General features: G+C 34.8%; 2 protein-coding genes across 3 annotated transcripts in view; both read right to left on the bottom strand.

The window, feature by feature from the left end:
* LOC113053805 (uncharacterized) overlaps positions 1-7,681 on the bottom strand; it is a 65,805-nt gene extending 58,124 nt beyond the window's left edge. Inside the window, exons 1-3 of the mRNA XM_026219055.1 lie at positions 7,526-7,681; positions 4,214-4,294; positions 3,569-3,662 (exon numbers count right to left, since the gene is read on the bottom strand). Coding sequence (XP_026074840.1) covers positions 3,569-3,662; positions 4,214-4,282 — 163 coding nt within the window. The 5' untranslated portion in view covers positions 4,283-4,294; positions 7,526-7,681. The remainder of the gene's footprint in view (positions 1-3,568; positions 3,663-4,213; positions 4,295-7,525) is intronic.
* A 4,957-nt stretch (positions 7,682-12,638) lies between these two features.
* Positions 12,639-23,937, bottom strand: LOC113053024 (GDP-fucose protein O-fucosyltransferase 2-like). 2 transcript variants are annotated; one of them, XM_026217620.1, is made up of 9 exons: positions 23,748-23,937; positions 20,175-20,425; positions 19,573-19,717; positions 16,792-16,902; positions 16,641-16,707; positions 16,430-16,555; positions 16,034-16,214; positions 13,599-13,722; positions 12,639-13,124 (listed from the first exon to the last, which is right to left on the bottom strand). In XM_026217620.1, exons 1-9 carry the CDS (start codon positions 23,924-23,926, stop codon positions 12,971-12,973), a joined length of 1,338 nt encoding a protein of 445 aa, XP_026073405.1. In that variant the 5' UTR covers positions 23,927-23,937; the 3' UTR covers positions 12,639-12,970. The 2 variants fall into 2 exon arrangements, with proteins under 2 accessions (XP_026073405.1, XP_026073406.1); XM_026217621.1 differs by having other exon boundaries at positions 12,639-13,085.
* Between the last annotated feature and the right edge of the window lie 81 nt (positions 23,938-24,018).

Genomic DNA, 24,018 nt, shown 5'->3' with positions numbered 1-24,018 from the left:
TTGTCCATATTAGGGCTTTCCTGGCACCTCATAAGTTATTACTTCTATGAGGTGGTTTTGAAATTTCTCTCCGGCTTTGAGTATGTATGAATCATACACTGCTTAGCGCTCCCTAATAATCTGGATTTTTTTCACGCTGGCCCTTGAAAACCTCTACGTGAACATACTTGCACGGAAAAAGTCTGTGGGGACTAATTTACAACAAAGTGGTTATCTAAGTATTTGAGTTGTTTACTTACTTTTTTAAGGAGGACCTATAGCAAATTTCACTTTCAAATGTTTTTTGGATATAAATGCGTGTTGGCAGTGTGTGTACACAACCACCCTTATAATGAAAAAAATCCACCCGCTCCTTTTTTTTATCCCCATAAACAATAAGCAGTTTCTCCCAACAAACTGTTTTCAGTACAGACCCCACCCACGAAAGTTGACAGACGCTGCCATTTTAACATAGAACCACCCTGAGTGAGTACACAGCATGTTGTGTGTTGAGTGTTTATTTGCAAACGCTAGTATTTTGAGTTAAAACTTCACATACACACTCTGGGGACATCAGAGAATTATTTTACATCTTGTGAAAAGGGACATAATAGGTCTTTAAAATAGTCTTCCCATTAAAGCCATTATATTGTTAATTCACACTGATTTGGGAATGCGCACAAACATAAGAGGTGGAAATTATCACATGAACCAATCACAGCTGAACATAATCCATCATATTCTATCATATAGTGATAGAGGCATTGACTGCTTTCACATGACTTACCAACAATTACCCCCCACTAAACTCACCACACAATTAGAGTTAGAGCTAAGCTCTCCAGGAAAGTGGATCTTGTGGGCCATTTGAAAGAATGTGAAGATATCTACTCTGCTTAAATGTTCATTTTGAAAAGTGAGTTATAATGTTATAATTCTTACGGTGCCTGTAAGGTGACTTGTTCGGTTTACTTCGTTTTATCATAGCCACGGCATAATAACTCATGGGAACATGATAATATGTCGTGACCACTAGATATTGATTTGTGGGAATGTCATATTAACTTGTGGGAACGTCATATTATGTCATGGCCACGAGATCATTTTGTCGAGGTGACTACATCCTTATGTCGTGGCCTCGAGATGCTATGTTGAGGGAACAACATTCATTTCTCGTGGCCACGACTTCTTATGTTGAGGGAACGACAAGTTTTTCTCATGGCCACTAGTTTAATGCGTAAATAAACCTGTGTGACCATAGCAACCCGGGATTATCAGAGATGGATTCATTCATATTTTTTTTTATGACGAACTTATTATATTATTTATTCATATAAAATGTATGCATTTACATTATGACATTTTATGTTAATGTTGAGCATTTACAGTATGCTATTACTTACAAAAGTATTTAGAATGTTAAGTAAAGAGATCGAAATTGAAGTTCCCTCAACATAAGAAGTCGTGGCCACGAGAAATGGATGTTGTTCCCTCAACATAGCATCTCGAGGCCAAGACATAAGGATGTCGTTACTTCGACAAAATGATCTCGTGACCACGACATAATATGACGTTCCCACAAGTTAATATGACGTTCCCACAAATTAATATCTCGTGGCCACGGCATATTATCACGTTCCCATGAGTTATTATTTCGTAGTCACGACAAAACTAAGTAAACCAAACTAGGCATTTAACAGGCACCATACATTTAGAATAATGGTTTTGTTTATGTTTATTTATTTATTTATTAATTTTTTACTTTTGAGGAGGCACTGCTTCCTTTGCCTATTTTTAACAAAACCACCTGATATATATATATATATATATATATTATGCATTTATCAGACGCTTTTATCCAAAGCGACTTAAAGAGCATTCAGGCTAACCGTTTTTAACTTAACATGTGTCCCCTGGGAATTGAACCAACAAACTTGCGCTGCTAACGCAATGCTCCTATAGATGACACTGATGGCTGAATCACAGTTGTGCTGAAATACAGCCAAATCACACTGCTACTCGTGTGATATTACTCATATGCATCTCTCTCATATCAAAGAAAAACACACCAACAACATTATCAAAAAATATTTTGATAATATTCCTGTTAAATTATAAAAGTTTATGTATGTTCACTGAACTTGATATTTGGAACATTTTAAAGCATTTTTTTCTTGGATATGTGAATAGGAAACATTAAAGGTACATTCAGTTTTATCATTTTGCAAACATTGTTGGAAAGTTACTTTTAAATGTTTTCTGAACCATCTGAAACTAAGCTATGAGGACGTTCCTTGTTAGTTGTGAAGCTTTAGCATTTGTTTTCTAACATTATCAAATTAGTTTTGAGATTTTATGAATGAATATACAATTAGACAAGTCTGCCTACACAGAATGGTGCAATGCATAAGGGAGCTACTTATGGGAAAGACTAGGCCTAAGAAACCAATCCTCAAGAGAGAGATGTGAAATAACAGAAAACTCCCAAATGACAGCCAGAAGAAAGATTGCTTAAAGGGGGGGTGAAATGCTCGTTGTCCGCGCGCTTCCTGAGAAGTGCCTCAGGACCCATATAATCAAATTCCGCTCCATCTAACGTCACACAGAGCCATACTCGAAAAAAACTTTCCGAAACTTGTGACAAACCGGAAGGAGTATTTTTGGAACAGAAATACTCCTTCAAACGTACAACTTAATTTTTGAAACTTTGTCCATGTTTAGCATGGGAATCCAACTCTTTAACAGTGTAAAAAACTCAGTATGCATGAAATAGCATTTCACCCCCCCTTTAAAAATCACAGAATGGGTCTTTTTACAAGTTAATCCCATATCATATTTAAAGAAAACTGGAGGCATACAGATAATGTAAAACATTAAACAAGAATAACAAGAAGGGAGATTAGTGACTGGCCTTCCATAATGCACTATAGCAAACACTAGTCTAGAACATTCCCAAGCCCGACATGGCGTATAATGTCAAATGTTCTCTCTCTCTCTCTCTCTCTCTCTCTCTCTCTCTCTCTCTCTCTCTCTCTCTCTCTCTCTATATATATATATATATATACACACAAACACACACACACACACACACATATATATATATATATATATATATATATATATATATATATATATATATATATATATATATATATATAATCAGCCTGCTTAAGCTCTGCACCTTGTTGCACACATTTAAATACTTTTAAAGAAATCCAGGAAAATTAAGTAAGATGTGTTCAGCTGCATAAGAATTTCCATCAAAACATGAATCAGACCATCAGCAATGTTACTGTTCCTTGCAAACATATTTCACTGTACTGCAGACTAAGTGCAATGACAGTACCAACGGGATAACATGAAAATAAGTATTTTGCTCATGGGCATAACACTAATAGAGCAGGATTGTGAACTCAACAGCTTCTGACTAAAACCTTCTCAGGATTGAAGCCACAATCTTTATGTTTACACCATCTCTAACCAATGCAGAATGCCTTCAGTCAGTGTCACGCCATTTGGATCAAAACAAACGTAGATACTTAGATGACTTCCTTTTGCAGTCTAAATATAGTGTAACAGTGGTACATACATGTGTCTGTGAGTTTTGGAGGAAACTGTGAACGGGTGATCGCCAAGATAATAAAGATCACAAGTGGCCAGACAAGGAGAGCCAGCGACCAGGCCTGAAAAAAATCAACAAAGATTTGTGGTCAGGTTTTTCTGTTGGTTATATTGTACATGGTTATTAATCCTAGTATGGGAACAATATATATGTATGGTTACAAATATAGCTAAAATTTTGCTAAATTTTTTTAATATTACTGTATTTATGTAAAACAATCTGATTGTATCATAAGATATGTATATATATATATATATATATATATATATATATATATAGAAGACCTTATTGATTAAAGATTTAAGGACACAGAGAATATTAAAGCGATAATGTACAGCTAATCTAATGATAAAGCAAAGATAAGTTTAGAAACAGTGCCATGGTGTGTTAACTTAATTTGCAATAATGCAACCAAATCAGCTAACCAAAGGTGTGCAGTAGTTGTTTTTACATTTTAAAATTCAGTATGAAAATATGTTATGTGGAGTCTGTATGGTTATATGTAGGCAGGAATCCTGAACCTACAGAGCTCCACAGAATCTGGGCATTGGGTTTTTAATGTTGTTATTCAAGTTATTCAGGATACAGGTACAAGTTTACTGGTTTACTCACTGGCTGCCGGATGACACTCAGACCATTTTTCCAGAGAAGAAGTCTTAGCTGTTGTAAGAAGGATGCCATCAGAGGAGAAGGCTGATATAAATGAAAGACAAGAGTAAAATTCAGATTCATTAATAGTTACCACAACGGTATTTATCATTCTGAAAAAATTTTAATTGAAAATGTCATAGTAAATAAAATGTATGTATGTTTGTTTGAGATGTCAACCAAACTGCCGAAGGCAATATCACTGGTTCCAGTTTCTTTTTAAATCCATTAATTTTAATTGTCCCTCCTATTTAAACCCATTTTTGGTTCTGTTTCCATCCTCCTATCTCCTGTGAAATATGCAGCATCCTTTTTTCTGTGTCCCTAGAATCTTTATTGAAATTGGCCGCAGGTAATTTCAATACAAAGCTTCATCTGACTGAAATAATCTCCTTCTTTCTCTTAGATCATCTTTTAAAGACTAACCTTTTTTTCTCATCTGAAAACAACTTGCTTATGTTTTTAATCAAGGCTTATATACTAATGTATATCAATTTAGTTCACTTTATGTATTTACTAATTTATTTTTTTATTTCTGTCATTTTGAAGGGTGCAAGTACATTTCTATTTTCATCATCGCACTAAAATGTATGTTTTTTTTAATCCAGTTGTAGACTGTAAGTGGAAGATTAGGGGAGTGAGCTGCTCATCTGTTTAAAGGTTTAAATTGTTCTCTGATATCTACAAAGAAGGTATGTGGCTTAGGCACATACAAAAAATCCCCAGAAATGGTTTTACATGTCCAGTTACAACCCAAGTATTTGTCCTTAGAATGAAATGGTCTGTTTTTACCTTTTTTGGAAGTTTCATCAATGGGTAATTATACTGTATATAAAATACGGGCATCAAGGAACTGCTATTAGTGAAATCTTATGTACAGTAATGTAACAGGCTACCTCTAGCAAGCAGCTTACCATGTCCCTTTAGTGGCTTGCGTTATTTTATTAGAATGCATAAGGGGGAAACATTGGTGCTTGAGGCTCACGTTATGTCGTTTTCAACTGTTATTGTTCAACTATGCCAATGTAAATACAGTTTTCCACTCTATGGCACCTTTGAAATACTTTTTTTTTCTTGTTTTGTTTGTTTCAAGTGTTGTTTTTTTGTAATGTATTCTCTATGTGTTCTGGGACCCCTTCGAAAATGAGATGTTACTTCCAGTGTTGCGGAAAGTTACTTTTAAAAGTAATGCATTACAATATTGCGTTACTACCTAAACGTAATGCGTTATATTACTTTTGCATTACTTTTGTAATTGTGATTGTTTTTAATATAGGAAGTTCTATTTATAGCAAATGTAAAAGCCCTTTCACACCATAAAGTGTAATGCATAAACCTCAGGCTGAACACAGGAGAAGAAGGTTCAACACTGTTCAGCAAAAAAAAGAAAATGAAGCACAATTGTTAGTTTATCTAAAGTCATTTTTGCTTATTAGTATGGTTAAACTGGATCATCAAAGGTCAGCAGCAAAGACATTTGTTAATAAAATGAGATTAGATACATTTATGTTGTTTAACATATTTAATTATTAGGTCTGCATCATATTCCGAGTTTGCATTTCACTGTTTTCATTAATTTTGATGAATAGCTACTAAATGTTTTTTTCTTTTTTGTGATTGGGATGAATTAATGCACATTCACGTCTAGAACTACATCATGTTCACATAGTGCACACAACGCCTCTGTACTTCCAATTTCTCCCAATATGTGGACAGGAGACTTGTCAGTCAATAAAAGGGAAAACAAAGTAACTGCCGTTACTTTTTTGAAAAAGTAACTCAGATATTATCTTGTAAATTTAAAAGTAATGCGTTATTTTACTAGTTAAAAATGTATCTGTGTCTCTCTCTATATGTAAATATATGCACACTAAGCAATAAAAATTTTTTTATAAAATGTGTCCGCATTCAAGTGTACCATAAGTTCCTGTTTCAATGGACACTGCAGCTTCTTTTTTTATTTTATTTTTATAATATTTAAAAGATGTGTTATATAAAATAGGACGCTGTGCTACGGCAAAAATTAGTGCTTCCTCCGTTTTTGAATTTCTGTACAGAGAGGTCACACTGTGACGTATAGATACCTACTGGTCCCACGTCTTCATATCATATCGCAGGTCAGAGTTCACCAAACTGGAAATTTGGAATGCAGCGAAATGCAAAAATTTTCACATGAACTTACGCTTCCGGTCTGACGCATTCATGTGCCTATGAATGGAAGTCAACGGAACTAAAAGTGCAGTGTGACCGCCCCTTCATTGTGTACATCTTTGTAATACTGGTTTTAGATTTGTCATTATCAGTTGTCTAGCTTTGTTGCCTGTAATGTAGTAAGTTGTGTCCATGTCTATGTTCTTGTTTTATATAGTCAAATCAAGCCAGCAAGCCATGTATGTTGTGTGTATTGTTTATCTGCTCCCTTTTGGGATATAATAAAACCACACTTGGGTTCTCACAACAATCTTTCAGTGGACATTTTATTACAATCTTACACCCACTGTCAAATGAGAATGCTGATCTTTAACAGCAGCCTCTACTGAAGTCAACAACCTGTAAGCATGTATTGTTGCAAATATAATTTTTTGTGATGGTTTGTTTTAGTCACTTAGCCTGTGAGAAAGTGTAGGACAGTAGCTTTTACACAGCACAGACACAAGGTTACTGCTACCCTTCTGATGGTCATTTATGGCCAGTAGCTGCTTCCAGCTGATCTACATGGATGATAAGCCGGACTCTCAGCTTGCTGGCCTGAGATCAGCTTTGTTATACTTGACCAAGTTAATATACCTGTACAAACCAGATAACATGCTACAAAAGCTAACTAAATAAATACAATAAAACAGTTTGACCACCTTAAAGCATTATATGAAATGGTACGTCTTATTGCACAAACAATTATATATTTTTATTATAATGTAATTTTTTATTTATATAAAGGTTAATATAATAATAAGAATAATAAGAATAATAATAATGGTGATAAATGTAATAAAATAACAAACAAAAAGTATTTATACACAAAAATAATAAAAAGACTGCTGATTTAAAGTTTTTTCTCACTACTTGTCTTAGTAAACCTTGTCTATAACTGTTCAGAATACATTCCTCACTGAATTGCCTTTTTGACGTAATATACACCTATATTTCATTATTGACTTATAGCTAACTGAATCTCAGATATTCAATTTATTATATCACCTACAAAAGTAATAAATATGCAGTACATATATAATTTGTATACTACTAAAAATAATATAGATGAAGTTATATATTTACCTTGTTAAGCCTGAATTGGATTTAATATATCTTTATCAAGTCCGATGCGTTTGATATAATGAAGACATTTTGCCAGCTTATTCTTAGCAAAGTACACTTTCCATGTGATACGTCACGAATTTACGAACAATTAATAAAAAATAAAAAATTAAAGTATGTATTATACTAGTTTATAACGCGCAGATGTTCTCTCTATCTCTGTCTCGTCAGGTGTTCGCACCGCTGTCTGCTGTATACTCTTGTCTCTGTTCTGTATTCTCATTGTCTATACAGCCGAGGAGGGTGTTTCTCACACGTCGTATGACCGGTTTGAGGATTCCGCGCCTAATGTAAGTGGGAGGGCAAATACGCAATCGAGAGAAATTTGATAGGTAGGCCTATTCAAGATTATAGGCGATGTATACCCAAAGAACGGTGCCCCTATACGGTGCCCGTAAGATGACTAGTTCGGTTCACAAAGTTTTGTCGTGGCCACGACATAATAACTGGTGGGAACATCATATTAACTCGTGGTAACGTGATATTTTATGTCGTGGCCACGAGATTATTTTGTCCAGGTGAGGACATCCTTATGTTGTGGCCACGACTTCTTTATGTTGAGAGTAACATTAGGACATATTTTTCTCTGTGGCCAAATGCATAAACAAATCTGTGTGACCATAGCAACCCGAGATTATCAAAAATAGATAACATTAAAAATTACATTTAATATTTGTATATTATTATTATTATTATTGTTATTATTATTATTATTATTATTATTATATTAACTTATTAGGGCTCTATATGTATTACAGAAGTGGGAAGTCGTGGCCTAATGGTTAGAGGGTTGGACTCCCAATCGAAGGATTCTGGGTTCTAGTCTCGGGCCGGACGGAATTGTGGGTGGGGGGAGTGCATGAACAGCTCTCTCTCCACCTTCAATACCATGATTTAGGTGCCCTTGAGCAAGGCATCGAACCCCCAACTGCTCCCCGGGTGCTGCAGCATAAATGGCTGCCCACTGCTCCGTGCGTGTGTGCGTGTGCGCGCGCGCGCATTTTGGATGGGTTAAATGCAGAGCACAAATTCTGAGTATGGGTCACCATACTTGGCTGAATGTCACTTCACTTCACTCACTTATATATGCTTATTTCGCCTTTTAATGTGTGTATCACTCAGGCGGCAAGGAAGTCGACTGGAAGTTGAAGTCGGCCGTGTACCGCCATCTTGTAGCAGAACTTCACTTGCGTTAGCATCCCATTGACTCCCATTCATTTTGCCGTCACTTTGACAGTGAATAACTTTACATCTGAGGCGTTTAAAGACTCCATTTGTCCATTATTTATTTCTAAAGATACACGACAATGTATAAAGGGCTCCATTACATTCTATGTTACATTATGGCCCCGTAGAAACAGTTTTTGTAAAAATAGGCTAACGATTGCGTCATAACCACTCGACTCTCTGTCGCACTGTAGAGAAATTACCATACAGACAGGAGGAGAAGCTCGCAGGCAATTAACTTAATATGGCGTACTGGCGTTACATTTTAAAATACTATACAAAATAATTAATCAGAATACTTACTCCTGCTCACTCACGCCAAAGAACTCCCCGCTTAAGCTCGCCGTCTCTGCAAGATTAACGGTGGCAGTTTGCACGCACATCTACTAGAAGATTTACATCTGTCAGACAGGTTGCTGACGTCATCAAGCTTCGTTTGAGTCTGCGCGTCAGAAACGGAAGTGCTAAAAAACGCTAAAAATGGGCTTCACTCAATTGAGTTCCAATGGGGTCGCTGTGTCCATTTCTTTTACTGTGTATGGTATCGCTTTGCCTAGTTAATGTTTTGTATAATTATGCTAGCTAGCATTTGCTAGCCTACCATATATTTTGTAAATAAACGCCTAACAATTATAATTATTATGCAAATAAAACTACGTCTTATGATTAATTCCTCAACACTCGTGACATTTCAGTAGGGAATCTACTCGTTGAACTAAATTACTTTGGCAGGTGGTAGTGTCACTATTTGCCAGCTTTTAAATAATGTATACTTTTAGTAGCTAGGCTAATATAATGTTTATTTTGTTTATTTATTTATTTTAATTCAGTAAATAATAATGATCAAATATTTAAGAACTAACAATACAGCTAATGAATCAGATTTGCATCAGTTCTTTTCAGTGTATCTGTCCAACAAGTTTTCAAAACGGTCTGAATCAGTTCTAAATTCAGTTCGAACTGTTCCAACAGGTCACTCCCACTTGGATTCATTTCTCTGTTGCTTCAATAGTAACAGGATATGTAGGCTACATACAGAAGCAGAGAACATAACATTGGTGGATGATGTGAACAATGACTTACAGTAAACTGAAAGGAGAACTTTTGAGGAGAGTTTAACACAAGACAGATTTGTCGTATTTTCCATGTGCTATTCACACAGAAATTGTTATTGAGGAAATAAATATATATGTCAGGTTGGGAAGGGTTTCATAATTAGAGTAAAATTTTTAATTCCAGTATCATATGTATGCTATATCTGAGTAAGTTAGATTTTTACAAAAAAGTTGAATAGTATAATATTTGTTGGCCAAAGCTGTTTCACATGTTAAAATATATAATCAGAAATATTCACTGAAGAAAGTGTTTAAATAGGTTATTTATAATAGAGATGTTATGATATACTATATATTTTGGTAAAGGACTGGTTCTCTATTCTACACTGAACCAATCAACCAGTTCAAACTCTTTTGTTCAGTCTGGCTTGATCAGACTGTCTGGTTTTCTATGACCTTTAGATCACTTTCAATGTTTTTTATCTTTTTATTTTTTCATGATGGTTGTACAGGTTATGAAGTTCATAAACCTTTCCTTTGTCTTTAGGTCAATGACAATAAGGACAATAACAGTACAGTACATACATTATTCTGAAATTTATCACCTAACATTTTAATCAGTTCTAAAACTTGATCGTAACAATAAACAACCAAGATTAGGATCCACATAACACGCTATTGTTAAAATATACTTGAACTATGAAAACTGGCTTGGAAAGTTTTCCAGAAGCATCAACAGAACAAAAGACTGAAAAACATCTCATGCTGCCCTCTTTTTGAGGAAAATAAGTCACAAAGCATTGTCTCCACTCACAGGTTGAGGTAAAATGAGAAGTATAGCTTTGAACTGACAGATGGGCATCATATGAAACCAGATTAATGTCCCTGGAGAGAGATTGTAAAACTTTGCAAATCCTACAGCAAATTTATTCTTTTATACTGTATCTAGCAGACTACTAGAAATTAATTTAGAACAATAAACATTTATAGAAAAACTGCACAGATTAAAATACAGTACATATTTGAATGGTAATTGTGAACATAAATTCACATTTCCAGACAATAAAATAAATCTACAAAACAAAAACCTCAACTGCTTGTCCTCAAGTTATCAGCTTATCTTAACAGGCTGTGATTTCAGAATATGTACTTTGTACTGGAATGGTTTACCTCATCTAATGAAAGGAATAAACATTAAATAATTTTCAGCCACCTCAACTACTGCTTTACAAGTTGGTCTCGAGCAAGTCAGAGCACAAAAATACCTTTGAAAACATTATACAAACAAGCCATTATAATCATGGACAAAAAACCAAGGCACTATCATGACTGTGCAATTTTTTAAAAACACAGCCTTTTAAACTGGAACAGTATTCATAAGTTTTTAAATCTGAATCTCATATACAAAGTGACACATGATTTGGCACCAGTTCATCAGCCCAAGAATCAGCTCTGAGTGTGTCACTCAAGGCTCTGCTAGAGGGGAATGTGTCATCCCTCTGTGCAGGAGCGTGCTCAGTCGCTCGGCATGGTCAGTGAGGGGCGCTACTGAATGGAATTTTATACCTGAGGAGGTTAGACAGCTCAACACTTACAAGGCCTTTACAAAATTTTTTTAAATTTGTCTCATTAACAATTATGTCTGCCAATATTAAAAGCCGAGCCTATTGAGCTGTATTATATATTTGATATACTGTACTACAGCCTTTTTGAAAATGTGTTTTTAGTGTTTTATTATTGTAACAGGTACAGTGTACCTTAAGTTATTTTACGGTGTCATTTATATTGTAGTCAATTTGCCATAGACTTGTAAATGTATTTTCTTGTTCGTATTTTAATGTTTTTTTTTTTAAATCTTGGCCAGTGGACTACAAATGAAGAATAGCCTTTTGGCTAATTCTGGCTTTTTTAACCATGTTTGTTCATGTGTTTTATGAAATTGCACTGTGCCCTTTTAAATAAACAATTAAATTAAATTAAATTAAATTAAATTAAATTAAATTAAATTAAATTAAATTAAATTAAATTAAATTAAATTAAATTAAATTAAATTAAATTAAATTTAATTTTTAATTTAATTTTTAATTTTTAATTTAATTTAATTTAGTTAAAAATTAAAAAATAAATTAAATTAAAAATTAAAAATTAAAAAATAAATTAAATTAAAAATTAAAAATTAAAAATTAAAAATTAAAAATTAAATTAAATTAAATTAAACTTACAAAGGCCTTACAAACTTGTTACACAATCAAAAACCATTGGCTCTTCCATGAAACTAAAAATTCACCCAAAATGAAAATTTGCTGAAAAACGAGTCTCCTTCAGGACATACAGTAGAAGATGAGTTTGTTTCTTCATCAAAAAAGATTTGCAGAAATGTAGATCCTCTGCAGTGAATGGGTGCTGTCAGAATGGGAGTCCAAAATAAATAAATAAATAAAATCACAATAATCCACAAGTAATCCACACATCTCCATTAGTTAACATCATTAGCTGTGTGTTTGTAAGAAACACATATATTTTTAAGCCATTTAAACTTTAAATTGTCACTTCTGATAACTATTCACTATTCCATAATCCATAATAATGATTCCTCAAATCCATCCCAAATTATCATCTCACATCAAAATCCAATTATATATTTATTTATAACTGTTTTGACTCTGTATTTCACTGGAGAAGGCAATACTGTGGATAGAGGATTGTGTTTTACTGTAAACAGCAGTTTGAAGTTAAAAACATCTTAACAATGTTTTTTTGTTTTTTTTTTTCCTTACAAACGCAACGCTTTTTGTTTCACAAAATGTTAATTAATGGCTTGGAAATTCGTGGATTCGCATTCTTTGATGTTTTTATCAGCAGTTTGGACTCTCATTCTGACGGCACCCATTCACTGAAGATCCATCGATGAGCAAGTAAGTAAATCTAAATTACTCCTAATCTGTTCTGATAAAGAAGCAAACTCATCCACATCTTGGATGGCTTGAGGGTAAGTACATTTTCAGGAAATTTCATTTTAGGGTTAACTATTCTTTTAAAAAATTGTATTTAGATAAAACATAAAAAAAATAGAGAGAATCCTCTGTATGTCTGTATGATCAGCATCAAGTTGTGATCTGTGTGATCAGTAGACAATTTTCCAGTGTGTTGGTTGTTCACATTCATTCTCATCGTCACCACAGAATCGGTTGTAGGTGGTTTTAGGATCGAAACCTAGTATCTCCCTTTCCTCGTGTATTCTGAAAGAGAACGTTGAAACCGAAGTCCCAATGAAATACCTGACAAGAAAGTCAATAAAAATGTGAGTGGGTGATGTACTCTTCCAAAAGCGATAAACCATCGCAAACAAAAAGATTGCAAGATATATTTACAGTAAAATGTCATACAACAGCATGTGATAGGTAGGATCAAAGGTTGTCATATTTAACAATGAGCAGTTTTTTCCATTTAAGCAAGTGATTGATTTGACTGAAATGATCAAGCCATTGCATCATGGGGTTGTACATTTCCTGTTTTTTATGCAAAGAAACTTTTGAGTCACACCCAGTTCAATGAAACAGCAAAAAATCGAATTAGTAATTGTAATTTCTAAATAAACTTTTTAAGTTAAGTCATTATTTGAAATATTATTTATCTTTCAACACAGTTGATAGGCAGGTTTGTTCAACTAAAGCATACAAAAAAAACTCAATGTCATTCGGTAACCACTTTGTTGTGATGAAAAAAGGAGAGCAGAGGCTGGGATTCAATACCTCCCATGAGCGCAGATCCACTGGTCTATGATGGCCACCCCTCCATCCTTCAAGAGCTTCAGGTCCTCACAGGTGGGCTCGTATCGCACCATCTCAGGTAGCATCCTTTTCAGCTTAGATAACTCTAAAAGCAGAAACAGCTTGATCTCACATCCATTATATATATATGTGTGTGTGTGTGTGTGAGAGAGTGTGTGTGTGTGTGTGTGTGTATACAGTACAGACCAAAAGTTTGGACGCACCTTCTCATTCAAAGAGTTTTCTTTATTTTCATGACTATAAAAATTGTAGAATCACACTGAAGGCTTCAAGGGCTATTTGACCAAGAAGGAGAGTGATGGGGTGCTGCGCCAGATGACCTGGCCTCCACAGTCACCGGACCTGAATCCAATCGAGATGGTTTAGGGGTGAGCTGGACCGCAGACAGAAGGCAAAAGGGCCAACAAGTGCTAAGCATCTCTCGGGGAACTCCTTCAAGACTGTTGGAAGACCATTTCAGGTGACTACCTCTTGAAGCTCATCAAGAGAATGCCAAGAGTGTGCAAAGCAGTAATCAAAGTAAAAGGTGGCTACTTTGAAGAACCTACAATATGACATATTTTCAGTTGTTTCACATAGTTTTAATGGCTTCAGTGTGACTCTACAATTTTCATAGTCATCTCTTTGAATGAGAAGGTGTGTCCAAACTTTTGGCTTATATATACTTTTGGCACACACACATATATATAATATATGTACACAAACACTACTGTTGAAAAGTAAGATTTTTTTAAATGTTAAAAGACTCTTATGCTCACCCAGGCTGATTGAAGATATGATAAAAAACCAACATATTGTTAAATATTATTACAATTTAAAATGACTGTTTTCTATTTAAATATATTTTAAAATGTAATGATGGCAAAGCTGAATTTTCAGCATCAGTGTCACATGATCTTTCAGAAATCATTCTAATATGCTGATTTGATGCTTATAAAAACATTTCTTAAAGCTTAGCATTCATGTGGAAACCATATTTCTTTTTGTAGCATTACATGTCCTCACTGTTACTTTTGAACAATGCAATGTGTCCTTGATAAATAAAAGTGTTTTTTTAAGAGATTTACTGAGCCCACACATGTTAACAGTAGAGTTTAGGAATATAACATCTTAAGTAATTAAGTAAGTATAGATTTGATCTGGACAGATTGGATCATATGAAACCAGATTCATGCCCCTGGAGAGAGATTGCAAAATACAGTCATGTAAATATATAACCAAAACCTACACCAGATTTATTATTTTATTATAAATGCATCTAGCAGACAACTAAACAGACAACTAGAAATTTGATTTAGAAAAAAATTAATACATTTATAGAAAACCTCCACAGATGAAAATACAGTAATGGTAAATGTGAACATAAATTTACATTTCCAAACAAAAAAAAAAAATATACAAAACAAAAACATCAACTGCTTGTCGTCAAGTTAAAATGCAACCATTCCTGATGCTTATCTTTAAAGGCTGTGATTTTAGACAAGGCTTTTTACTGGAATCTTTTACGTCATCTAATGTAAGAAATTAACACTACAGAGTGTAAAAATACTTTTGGCAAAGTCTGTGAAAGCACTTTATTTTATTTGTTTGACACGCACAGTACTTCAAAGGCTGGAGCAGGGGTGAAAAATCATGTTGACCTTTTTCAAAAAGGTTTGATTACAGTGTTTACACAGTTCTTCTTGCGTATCAACAATCCGAATCAAAGAACTGTGAGAACAGAGCAGCAGCATTCACAAATTCTAGCTAAAAGCCATTTGATATATTCCACAATTTTCAGCATCATCACTCCAGTCTTCAGTGTCATGTGATCCATTATAAATCATTCTAATATGCTGATCTGATGCTTAAAACATGTCTTACTATTATAAATGTTGAAAACAGTTGTACGGCTTAATATTTATGTGGAAACCATCAAAAGATTTTTTTAGTTTTTATGTTTGATGACTAGAAAGTTCAAAAGAACAGAAATCTTTATCATATTTATACATCCTCACTGTTACTTTTTAAATCTTTGATGAATAAAAGTATTTTTCTTTTTTAAATAAATTTACTGAGCACACACTTTTAAACAAGCAGTGTTTATGAATAGAAGATTTAAAGTGAATAAAAATGGCTAATACAAAGCTGTTGGGTGGCTTGAGAAGACATAATTAAATCATATCAGCTACTTTTAAAGTGCTTTTACTGTGTTTTTTAGATATGCATGCTGCTGTATATTCTGCTGAACTGAAAATAAATATCAGCTCAAGGTTTTAGAATGAGATTGGTTTAGTAAACAATAACAAATGAACCATTTTTTCTATATTCTGTGATTGTTTTGTATCATAAATTAATAAATGTGTCTGAATGAAAGCTTGTTGTTTTTGTCTTTTTCAGTCTTTTTAATAGTGTACCTTCTTCGTCTGCATTGGTGGCAACAAAGACTTGTTGAAGCTTGTGCTTCTTCAGGAGACTACGGATCTTCTTCACTGCTCTTTTGAGGGTGGGCACATCTTCTCTGTGCCCCCAGATGAAGTCCTTCCTACGCAAGTGGACTCCCAGGTAAGGGCCTCCTTTAGCACTGCCAAGCCTGTTCTGAGTCCAAGAGTTTACAAAAGGTCATGCAAAAAATGTGTCTGCTTTGTCACACTGAAATGAGTGTGGGCGTAAAGCACATGACAAACATTCCAGAAAAGAACTGTCCTGACATGTGAACAAAAGCTCTGACGAAGCTCAAATACTTAATCTTGTCCCATAATCACAAGTTTGACTATAGCTTTTATGCTGGAATTAATGTAAGTGAAACATACTTTCATTTGGGTCCAGTCATCATTATACGGCGTCTGGTCCTGTTTGTCTGTGGAGTTTAAATACTTGGCCCTAAAATCGTCTCCTATGATACGCAAGTGTTTGGCAAACACCATACTTCGCCTCGTCTGTAGGACAATAAAATTAGATAGGTGAGATATCTTTCAAAAAGCCTAATTTAGCCAAATTATTTAAAAAAATTCATGGACTTACATCCCAGTAGTCCTTCCCAGCATAATGATCATGAAGGACAGATTCAGCTCTGTCTAGCATTAATGACCTTTGGATTAATGATAACACATGTATAAGACCCCATTTGCATTTAAGAGCTTTTTAATTCAAACTTATTTTCAAAGTGACTTACATAGCGTTTAATTTATTTTGTAAGACAGGAGCCAAGGTAGAGGCATGACCCTGAGCAGATAAACAGGTGACATTCAATGCTCTGGTCTCCTCATAACCCCAAAACCAACCTCTGAAAAAAAAATTATAATAAATAAAAAAATCATTAAAGAAACTGACTGAATTTCTTTTCCTGCGCATTTCTCTTTTTTTGCTGTGGAACACAAAAGAACATATTTTAAAGAATGTTGTTTTGTTTGGACTTTTTGGTATGGAGACAAAGTTCAAAATATATTCTTTTGCATTCAACAGAACGAAGAAAATCATACACTGAAAGAACATTAAAGTGAGTAAATAAAATAAAATAAAAATCACAAACCTTTCAATTTGGTTTGTTTCTCACACAAAGCCATTGTTTGGTTTTAAAAGATAATAAAATATAATGCATAATCATTCCTCATTTCTCAAATCGAGCCGATCTCAGATGCCTGTCTCTGTGATGTCTAGGCATGGGCTGGTATGAGATTCTGACGATATAACCTTTGATAAAAATATGATAAGTTCACAGTATTGCGATAACAGCTCTAAGATATGTTATTTTTAAATGTCTGAAAAAAATTAAAAAAAACTTCCATTGAACAAAATTTATTTTATTTTTAAGAAAAATATTGAATATTTTGGGACAGTAAACATGTCAGGTTAAATAATAAAAATGTATAATTAAATCCTTCTTATTTAAGTACAGTCACTTAAGTGAGCCTAAACCTGCAGCCCAATAATTAAGAATATAATCAAAACATAATTTATGTAAAAAAATATGCTCAATATGCTCCCTTACCAGAAATAATGTCACATTTCTGAAGCGCGCAACATAAACCAAATGACCAAATATGATGACACACGAATGACGCGATAGAAGATTTGAAAATACAAACCATTTTTTTGTATTTCAACATGAACACACATTGCTAGAAGGGAACTGAAGACATCTAATTAGGATTTATAAATAATATTTATTATTCAAGCTGAAATGTTGTAAGAACATGTAACAGAACGATGTGTTTAAAGAGAAAAATAAGAATATATTTCATATTAATTCATGCGGTGACATTCTACTATGTTGTCAGTTGATGTTGTACGTGATGTTAAAACCATCACTGCGATTCGAGTGATCACTGTCCAAATGAGCTTTGCCTTTTTCATCAGGGGATGAAGTTCCTCGGATTCAACTCCTTCAGCCATCTTATACACCAGAGATTCCCAATCATGATCCTGGAGGCCCCCCAATACCGCATGTTTTCCATGTCTCCTTAATCAAACACACCTGATTCAGCTCATCAGCTCATTAGTAGAGACTCCAAGTACTTTTCATCTTTGACGACATGTAAAAAAGCTGTGCCTTAAATAGGAATGATATAACAAAATTTTCTAAACTGTGGTATACCCTGAAACTGGTTATCATCTCATGCCTACTGACATCACACAGACAGGCCCATCCCATGATTGTTTGATTGACATTTGCTTTTCTGCACAGACTGGACTGGTGTCTTACCTTAGACCCGCCCTGAGTGAGCTGTCATAAGTCCGCCATTGTTTCACTGCCGGACCAGATGTAGACAAGAATGTCTCCTAAGTGATTGAGGTGTTTTGTTGTTGGATGTAATAATCAGCATAGATTTCATTATTTACTCCTGACATCTGAGCTGCTGAAGATGCAGTAGATTACATTTGTTTTTAAAGGGAATGAGCCACCGATCTACCTAAATGTCTATGTTCACACAAATCATCTACGATCCAGCTTCACTAACAGAAGAACTGAGTATAAGATTTTTTTATGAATCTTCGCAAATCGGCTTTCCTAATAATGTGCTAATTAGCAAGTTTCACAATGAATGTGGCTGAAGTGAACAGTCCCTCAGAGATCGTCTCAGAAGAGAGGGACGGGGTCACTAGAGGCAATTTGCATTTAGAGGAAAATGCTACAAAATGGCTTTCTCTGAAAAGAGCTGTTTTTGACCAGGTAAAAAAAGGTGTTTCTTAAACTACCATTGAGAAATTTTAACCAAACTATGTTACAGACTTTTCATTTAGACCCTAAAGAATCATATCAACTTGTGGAAAATTGGCATATATATATTACAGTATTTTACTTATATTTACAACCACAAACAGTATATTTTGAAATATTTTATTTATTTATTATAACCGTTCCTTAACTGTCACTCACATTTTTGAACATAGACTTTATAGTGCACGATCCAAACTTAAATTTGTATAACCCATGAATGAAAACATTTTGTAATGATATTGATGTTTCATTTACATGGTAATGCAATGTATGATTTTAAAATGGGTTTTAAAGGATGAATTTTGAGATTTTAAGTTTTCAGTTGATATATAATTTCTGATGATTTCTAAAATGTGATAGAGGCAATGAAGAAATCCTTTTTTAAAACATAGGTCAAAACTGTTATAATGTAGATTTTTGATGGTGCACTCTTGTCATAAATTAATCTATTACTTTTCCTACATAATGTTTAACAAAATTCATTGGTACAACATACATTTGGGAGTCTTAGACCTTTCCAACGATATATAGTTTGTCAAGATTAGATTAGATTTAATTGTAATATAGTGAAGTAAATGTATGGATCCCGTATATGGGACGGGGTGACGGTTAAAGGGTTAACAATTATTTATGTATGGCTTTAAAAGTTCCATAAACAATGCCTGGCATACTTTTATACTTGTATGTCTGTCAAGAGCAACTGAACTTGCAGAACCTGTAACTTTAAAGCAGTACCTGTAATAACCATGTTTGTCTTTTGAGTACATTAGCTTTTCGATGCATGTTGGTTCATCCGCCATCTCCTCCCATTTCCCATCTGTCCAACCCTCAGCAGACCTCTGCAGCACAAGGATCTGGTCAATGAAGGGTCCTCCAGACTCTAAGATCAATAATAAAGACACAGAATGTGGGAATCATACTTGAGTCTCAGCTTGTATTGTTTATTAATGCAGTGCCCCTACTCGTATTTAAATACTACACTGTAAAAACATTTACTGGAGTATGTTTGAGAATAATTTTTTTTTTTTTCAGTCTTTCTTCAGTGTGTTACTTGGTATTCTTTGTATTTGTGAAAATTACTAGCGCATTCTATTCAAGTTAAAGTGAAATTTGATTGTATATGACTAATTATACTGTCACGCAAGACTGTCCTGTATTTTTTTGTGCCACTAGCATCACCACGTGGAATTGCAAGTAAAGTACGTATGTTTTTTTTTTTTTTAAACCTGTTTTTCCAAAATCCCTCCTGTCTGAATAAATTAATGACAGGTAATTGAATATAAATAATAACATGTAATTGTTATCACTCTCAAACACACAAAAACAGCATGGCTCACCAGAAATAAACTCCTCATACTCAATGACAGGTATGTTAGCCTGCAGACTGGTTATGCTGAAGAACTCTCCCCACGGGATGCGAACCTGATTTATATCAGGACTCTGCCAGTGAGGAAGACGACCCCATGGAGGCAGCACTAACACCCAGTCGCCATTTTTCCTCAATGTCTTCAGCAAAGAGGCCATGCGAATGTACACATCTCGGCGAAGATTAAAGCCCTCAAGTGGATTTACATCATATAGGAGGTATCTGAGCATTGCATATAACAGGATCAATTTATATATATATTTTACAAATATCTGACCTTTTACTGAACTAAAACAATTGAAAATGGGGGGAAATCTCTCATGAAATAAATGTTTTTCTCAATTACATGTTGGACACAATTATTGGTGCCCCTATTCTTATGAGTAAAATATCTGTGATGTATATTCCCATCCATATTTACAATTTTGATCATACCAGAGTGATTATGAACATGAAACTATCCAACCATGGATTCCTGTTTCACAGGAATATAAATAGGAGCCAAACAAAGGCCAAATTCAGAATCAGAAATCAGAATCAGAAAGAGCTTTATTGCCAAGTATGCTTGTGCATACAAGGAATTTGTTTTAGTGTCATAGGCTTCCAGTACACAGAGACAACAACACAGACAAAAAAAAAGAAAGAAGAATTAGCAAATAAATAAATTGTATAAACAGTTGTGCTATAGATGATAATGGAATAGAATTGAGTAGGATCAGAGACAGTTTATAAGAGACATGTCACTTCCTCAATCGTCAATACAACTGTATAAGGAAAACCCGTAACGGCAAAGATGGCGGTTGTGTGCACATGTCCCGCCCCTCCAGCTGGAAAGCCAATCATCTGCTTTTAACAGTCAAGCCGGGAAACATTTAAGCTTATCGTCTGGTTCCACTGACGTATAAGCACAGTTGAGGAACCCTTGCGCATGCGTAGTAAAGGTATAACCTGTGGGGGAAAAGGCGTTTTAAACCTAATTTTGGGGCAAAGTCATAAAACTTTTTCAGCGATTTTTATCATATTTCACTGCTGTTTCTATACATGCTGTTTTTATGTCCCGATGACCAGTGAAAGTGCAGTTCTGACTCTCTGCCCATTAATTTAGATAGGAGCTGGTCTTGTTATTCTCAAATAGCTGCCCAGAGGCGTTGCCAAGATGGCAGCCGAGTGACTTGCCTGAAAGGACTTTGGTAGGATGCAGGGATGTACTGTGATGGAGGAACAACAAATAAGTATAAGGATATTGCACATTTTTAGTGGGGAACATTTAACTGTTCGTGAGGTTGATTGCCTGGGGCAAGAAACTGTTCTTGTGCCTGACTGGCCTGGTATTTGCGGCTCTGAAGTGCCGGCCAGATGGCTAAAGCTCAAAAGCCGCGTTTCCACTGGCGAGCTTAAACCGGGCATGCTAGTGCGTGCCAGGGCCAGTCGCGTTTCCACGGTCACTTCCGGGGCTTGATCGTGCCTCGCCGGGGCTTCCTTGGGGCCAACTGCCAGGGTTTTTGGCCCTACGAAAACCTTGGGCCAAAGCGGGCCAGCTGGGGCTAGAGGAGGGGTTATGAACAAACGCGGAGTTTCTCCGTGTCTGGAGAGCTCAGCGCTGCAGATCATTTCAGAAAGATGACAGCTTTAACACCAGTATTAAAGAGAGATCAGACGTCAGCTTCTTATTCTCTATCACAATTGTGTATTTATTTAACATATTTTATCTGTCATAAGTCTCGTCTCGTGAGTTTAGCTCCACGTAGCATATCATCAAAATATAATAATGATTTTTGTTCGGGAGCTTTAATAAAAATAGAGAGACTGCGCTGCGGATCATTTCAGAAAGATAACGTCTAACACCAGCATTAAACACTTTATAAAAGAAGTTGAGCTCAAAACTCACTTTCAGTCAGCAGCGAGTGTTTGAAATAACTTGATCCGATGTGGATTATATTCATGTAAACAAGGGAGAAATATTTTAAGCGATGTAAAAGACTGCATGCTAAACATTAACGTTACCATAGTAAACATGGTAAATATGATCACTTGAAGAAATCAGACGTCGGTTTCTCACGATCACAGTCGTGTATTTATTTTGTAACTTATAAGTCTCGTCTCGAGAGTTTAGCTCCACGTTGCCTATCATAAAAAAAATATAATAATGTTTTTGTTCGGGAGCTTTTATAAAAATAGAGAGATTATCATTCATTCTAAATGTGATGTATAGGCTACTGTGGCTACAAATAAACAGAAACAGACTCGACTGAATAAGCAGGCTATTTTCATAAGCGTTAAAAATAAATAAATAAAATAGAAATAAGTGTATTTATGTGTGGTTAGTTTTGAGTCCTTATAAATTAGATCAATGTATCACTTATTCTATATTTGAATATTTAACAAAGCATGCAAACAAACGGCCGCTTTTAACATGTGCCTGTGGTGATCACGCATGTTCCAGTTATCAGAAGTTTTCTGATAACTTCTCTTTGTTGGTGAAATGATGAGGTTGCGTGACATTGTTCTGAGAGGCATATAAAGGGCGTGTTTTAGTGACGCGCAGCGGAGCTTCAGGCCCTGACTGTGGAAACCTGCACTATTCTGACCTCGGTGCTACTGGCCCTAAACAAACCTTAAAACAATACAAAAATAGGTAACTGGGCACAAAACCAAGCTATGGCCATTCCAGTCCTCTGACATGAACCCTATAGAATATTAGAGTCATTCTGGATGATGGAATTGTCATGATCTCTTATCAGGTGTTTTCTAACCTCATCAGGCATTATAATGGAAAACTCAGAGCTGTTTAACTGGCTAATGGGGGTTTCAAGAAGTATTGAATAAAAGGGTACCATTAATTGTGTCCAATGTGTCTTAGAGAAAAACATTTATTTCATAATGACCCCCCCCCCCCACTTTTTTTTAATTCTTATTCTCCAATGAAAGGTTAGATTTTTGATTTTAAAAATTTATAAAAAAAAGATTAAAAGGATTAACAATGCAGATTTATTTTCACAGACTTCTTTGATCATATTTACCATGGATACCAACAATTCTGACCATGTTTTTATACACACAAACACATACATACATATGCGCATATATATATATATATATATATATATATATATATATATATATATATTATTTTCAGTAATTCTGTTATTTTGAAAATAATTAATGTGCCAAAATCTATTGTTTTTATGTACTTCTATGTCACTGGAAATGAACCATACTAAACACAAGTCTTTAGTTAGAGAGATATAGACTTTCTCACTTTCTTACAGCATTAGTGAACAATGACTGTTTTAATATTACTAATTATAAAGCCGATGAATGCCATCCAGTCTAATATTAAACAGAAAAACATTTGTATTTGAGTGTTAATGAACGTTACATAAAGGGGAATTCAAGTCTCTTATATCCTGGTAAACACATCAATTTATTTTTTACATTACAGCGTCCATGTGGCCTTACTTAACAGGAACAAACCAACATAAAGGACTCAACAGTTGTGGACATTTACAAGTAGGAAGAATATTTTCCAACAAATGATTCCTACCGAACATCCCGTGATGCAGCAGCTACCGGAGACAACATCATCGACTGCCCGGCACGAAATATATCGTCCATTGTAGCAGAAGAGAATTTATAAAATAAAATAATAAGGATTAATACCAAATATTGTCCTAAAATATCATGAAAGGGAGCAGACCCAGCTGTTCCCCTCTTATTCGCCATGACTTTCGTAGTCACGCACTCGGTACAGTTGCATAGCAACCAAAGACTGTATAAAAACAGGTAGTAACTCAAGCACCTCTTTGCACAACCGG

This window comes from Carassius auratus, chromosome 34, assembly GCF_003368295.1.
Source record: "Carassius auratus strain Wakin chromosome 34, ASM336829v1, whole genome shotgun sequence".
Classification (NCBI taxonomy): domain Eukaryota; kingdom Metazoa; phylum Chordata; class Actinopteri; order Cypriniformes; family Cyprinidae; genus Carassius; species Carassius auratus.
Note: the sequence above shows the minus strand (reverse complement) of the source record. Positions and strands in the feature narration are given on the sequence as shown.

Coding starts and splice junctions, on each gene's coding strand:
- LOC113053024 (XM_026217620.1), bottom strand. CDS start 23,926: ATGGCGAATAAGAGGGGAACAGCTGGGTCTGCTCCCTTTCATGATATT. Junction 16,903..19,572: donor GACAAACATGGTTATTACAG/GTACTGCTTTAA, acceptor TTTTTTTTTCAG/AGGTTGGTTTTGGGGTTATG. Junction 13,723..16,033: donor CACCAATGCAGACGAAGAAG/GTACACTATTAA, acceptor TTCTGCTTTTAG/AGTTATCTAAGCTGAAAAGG.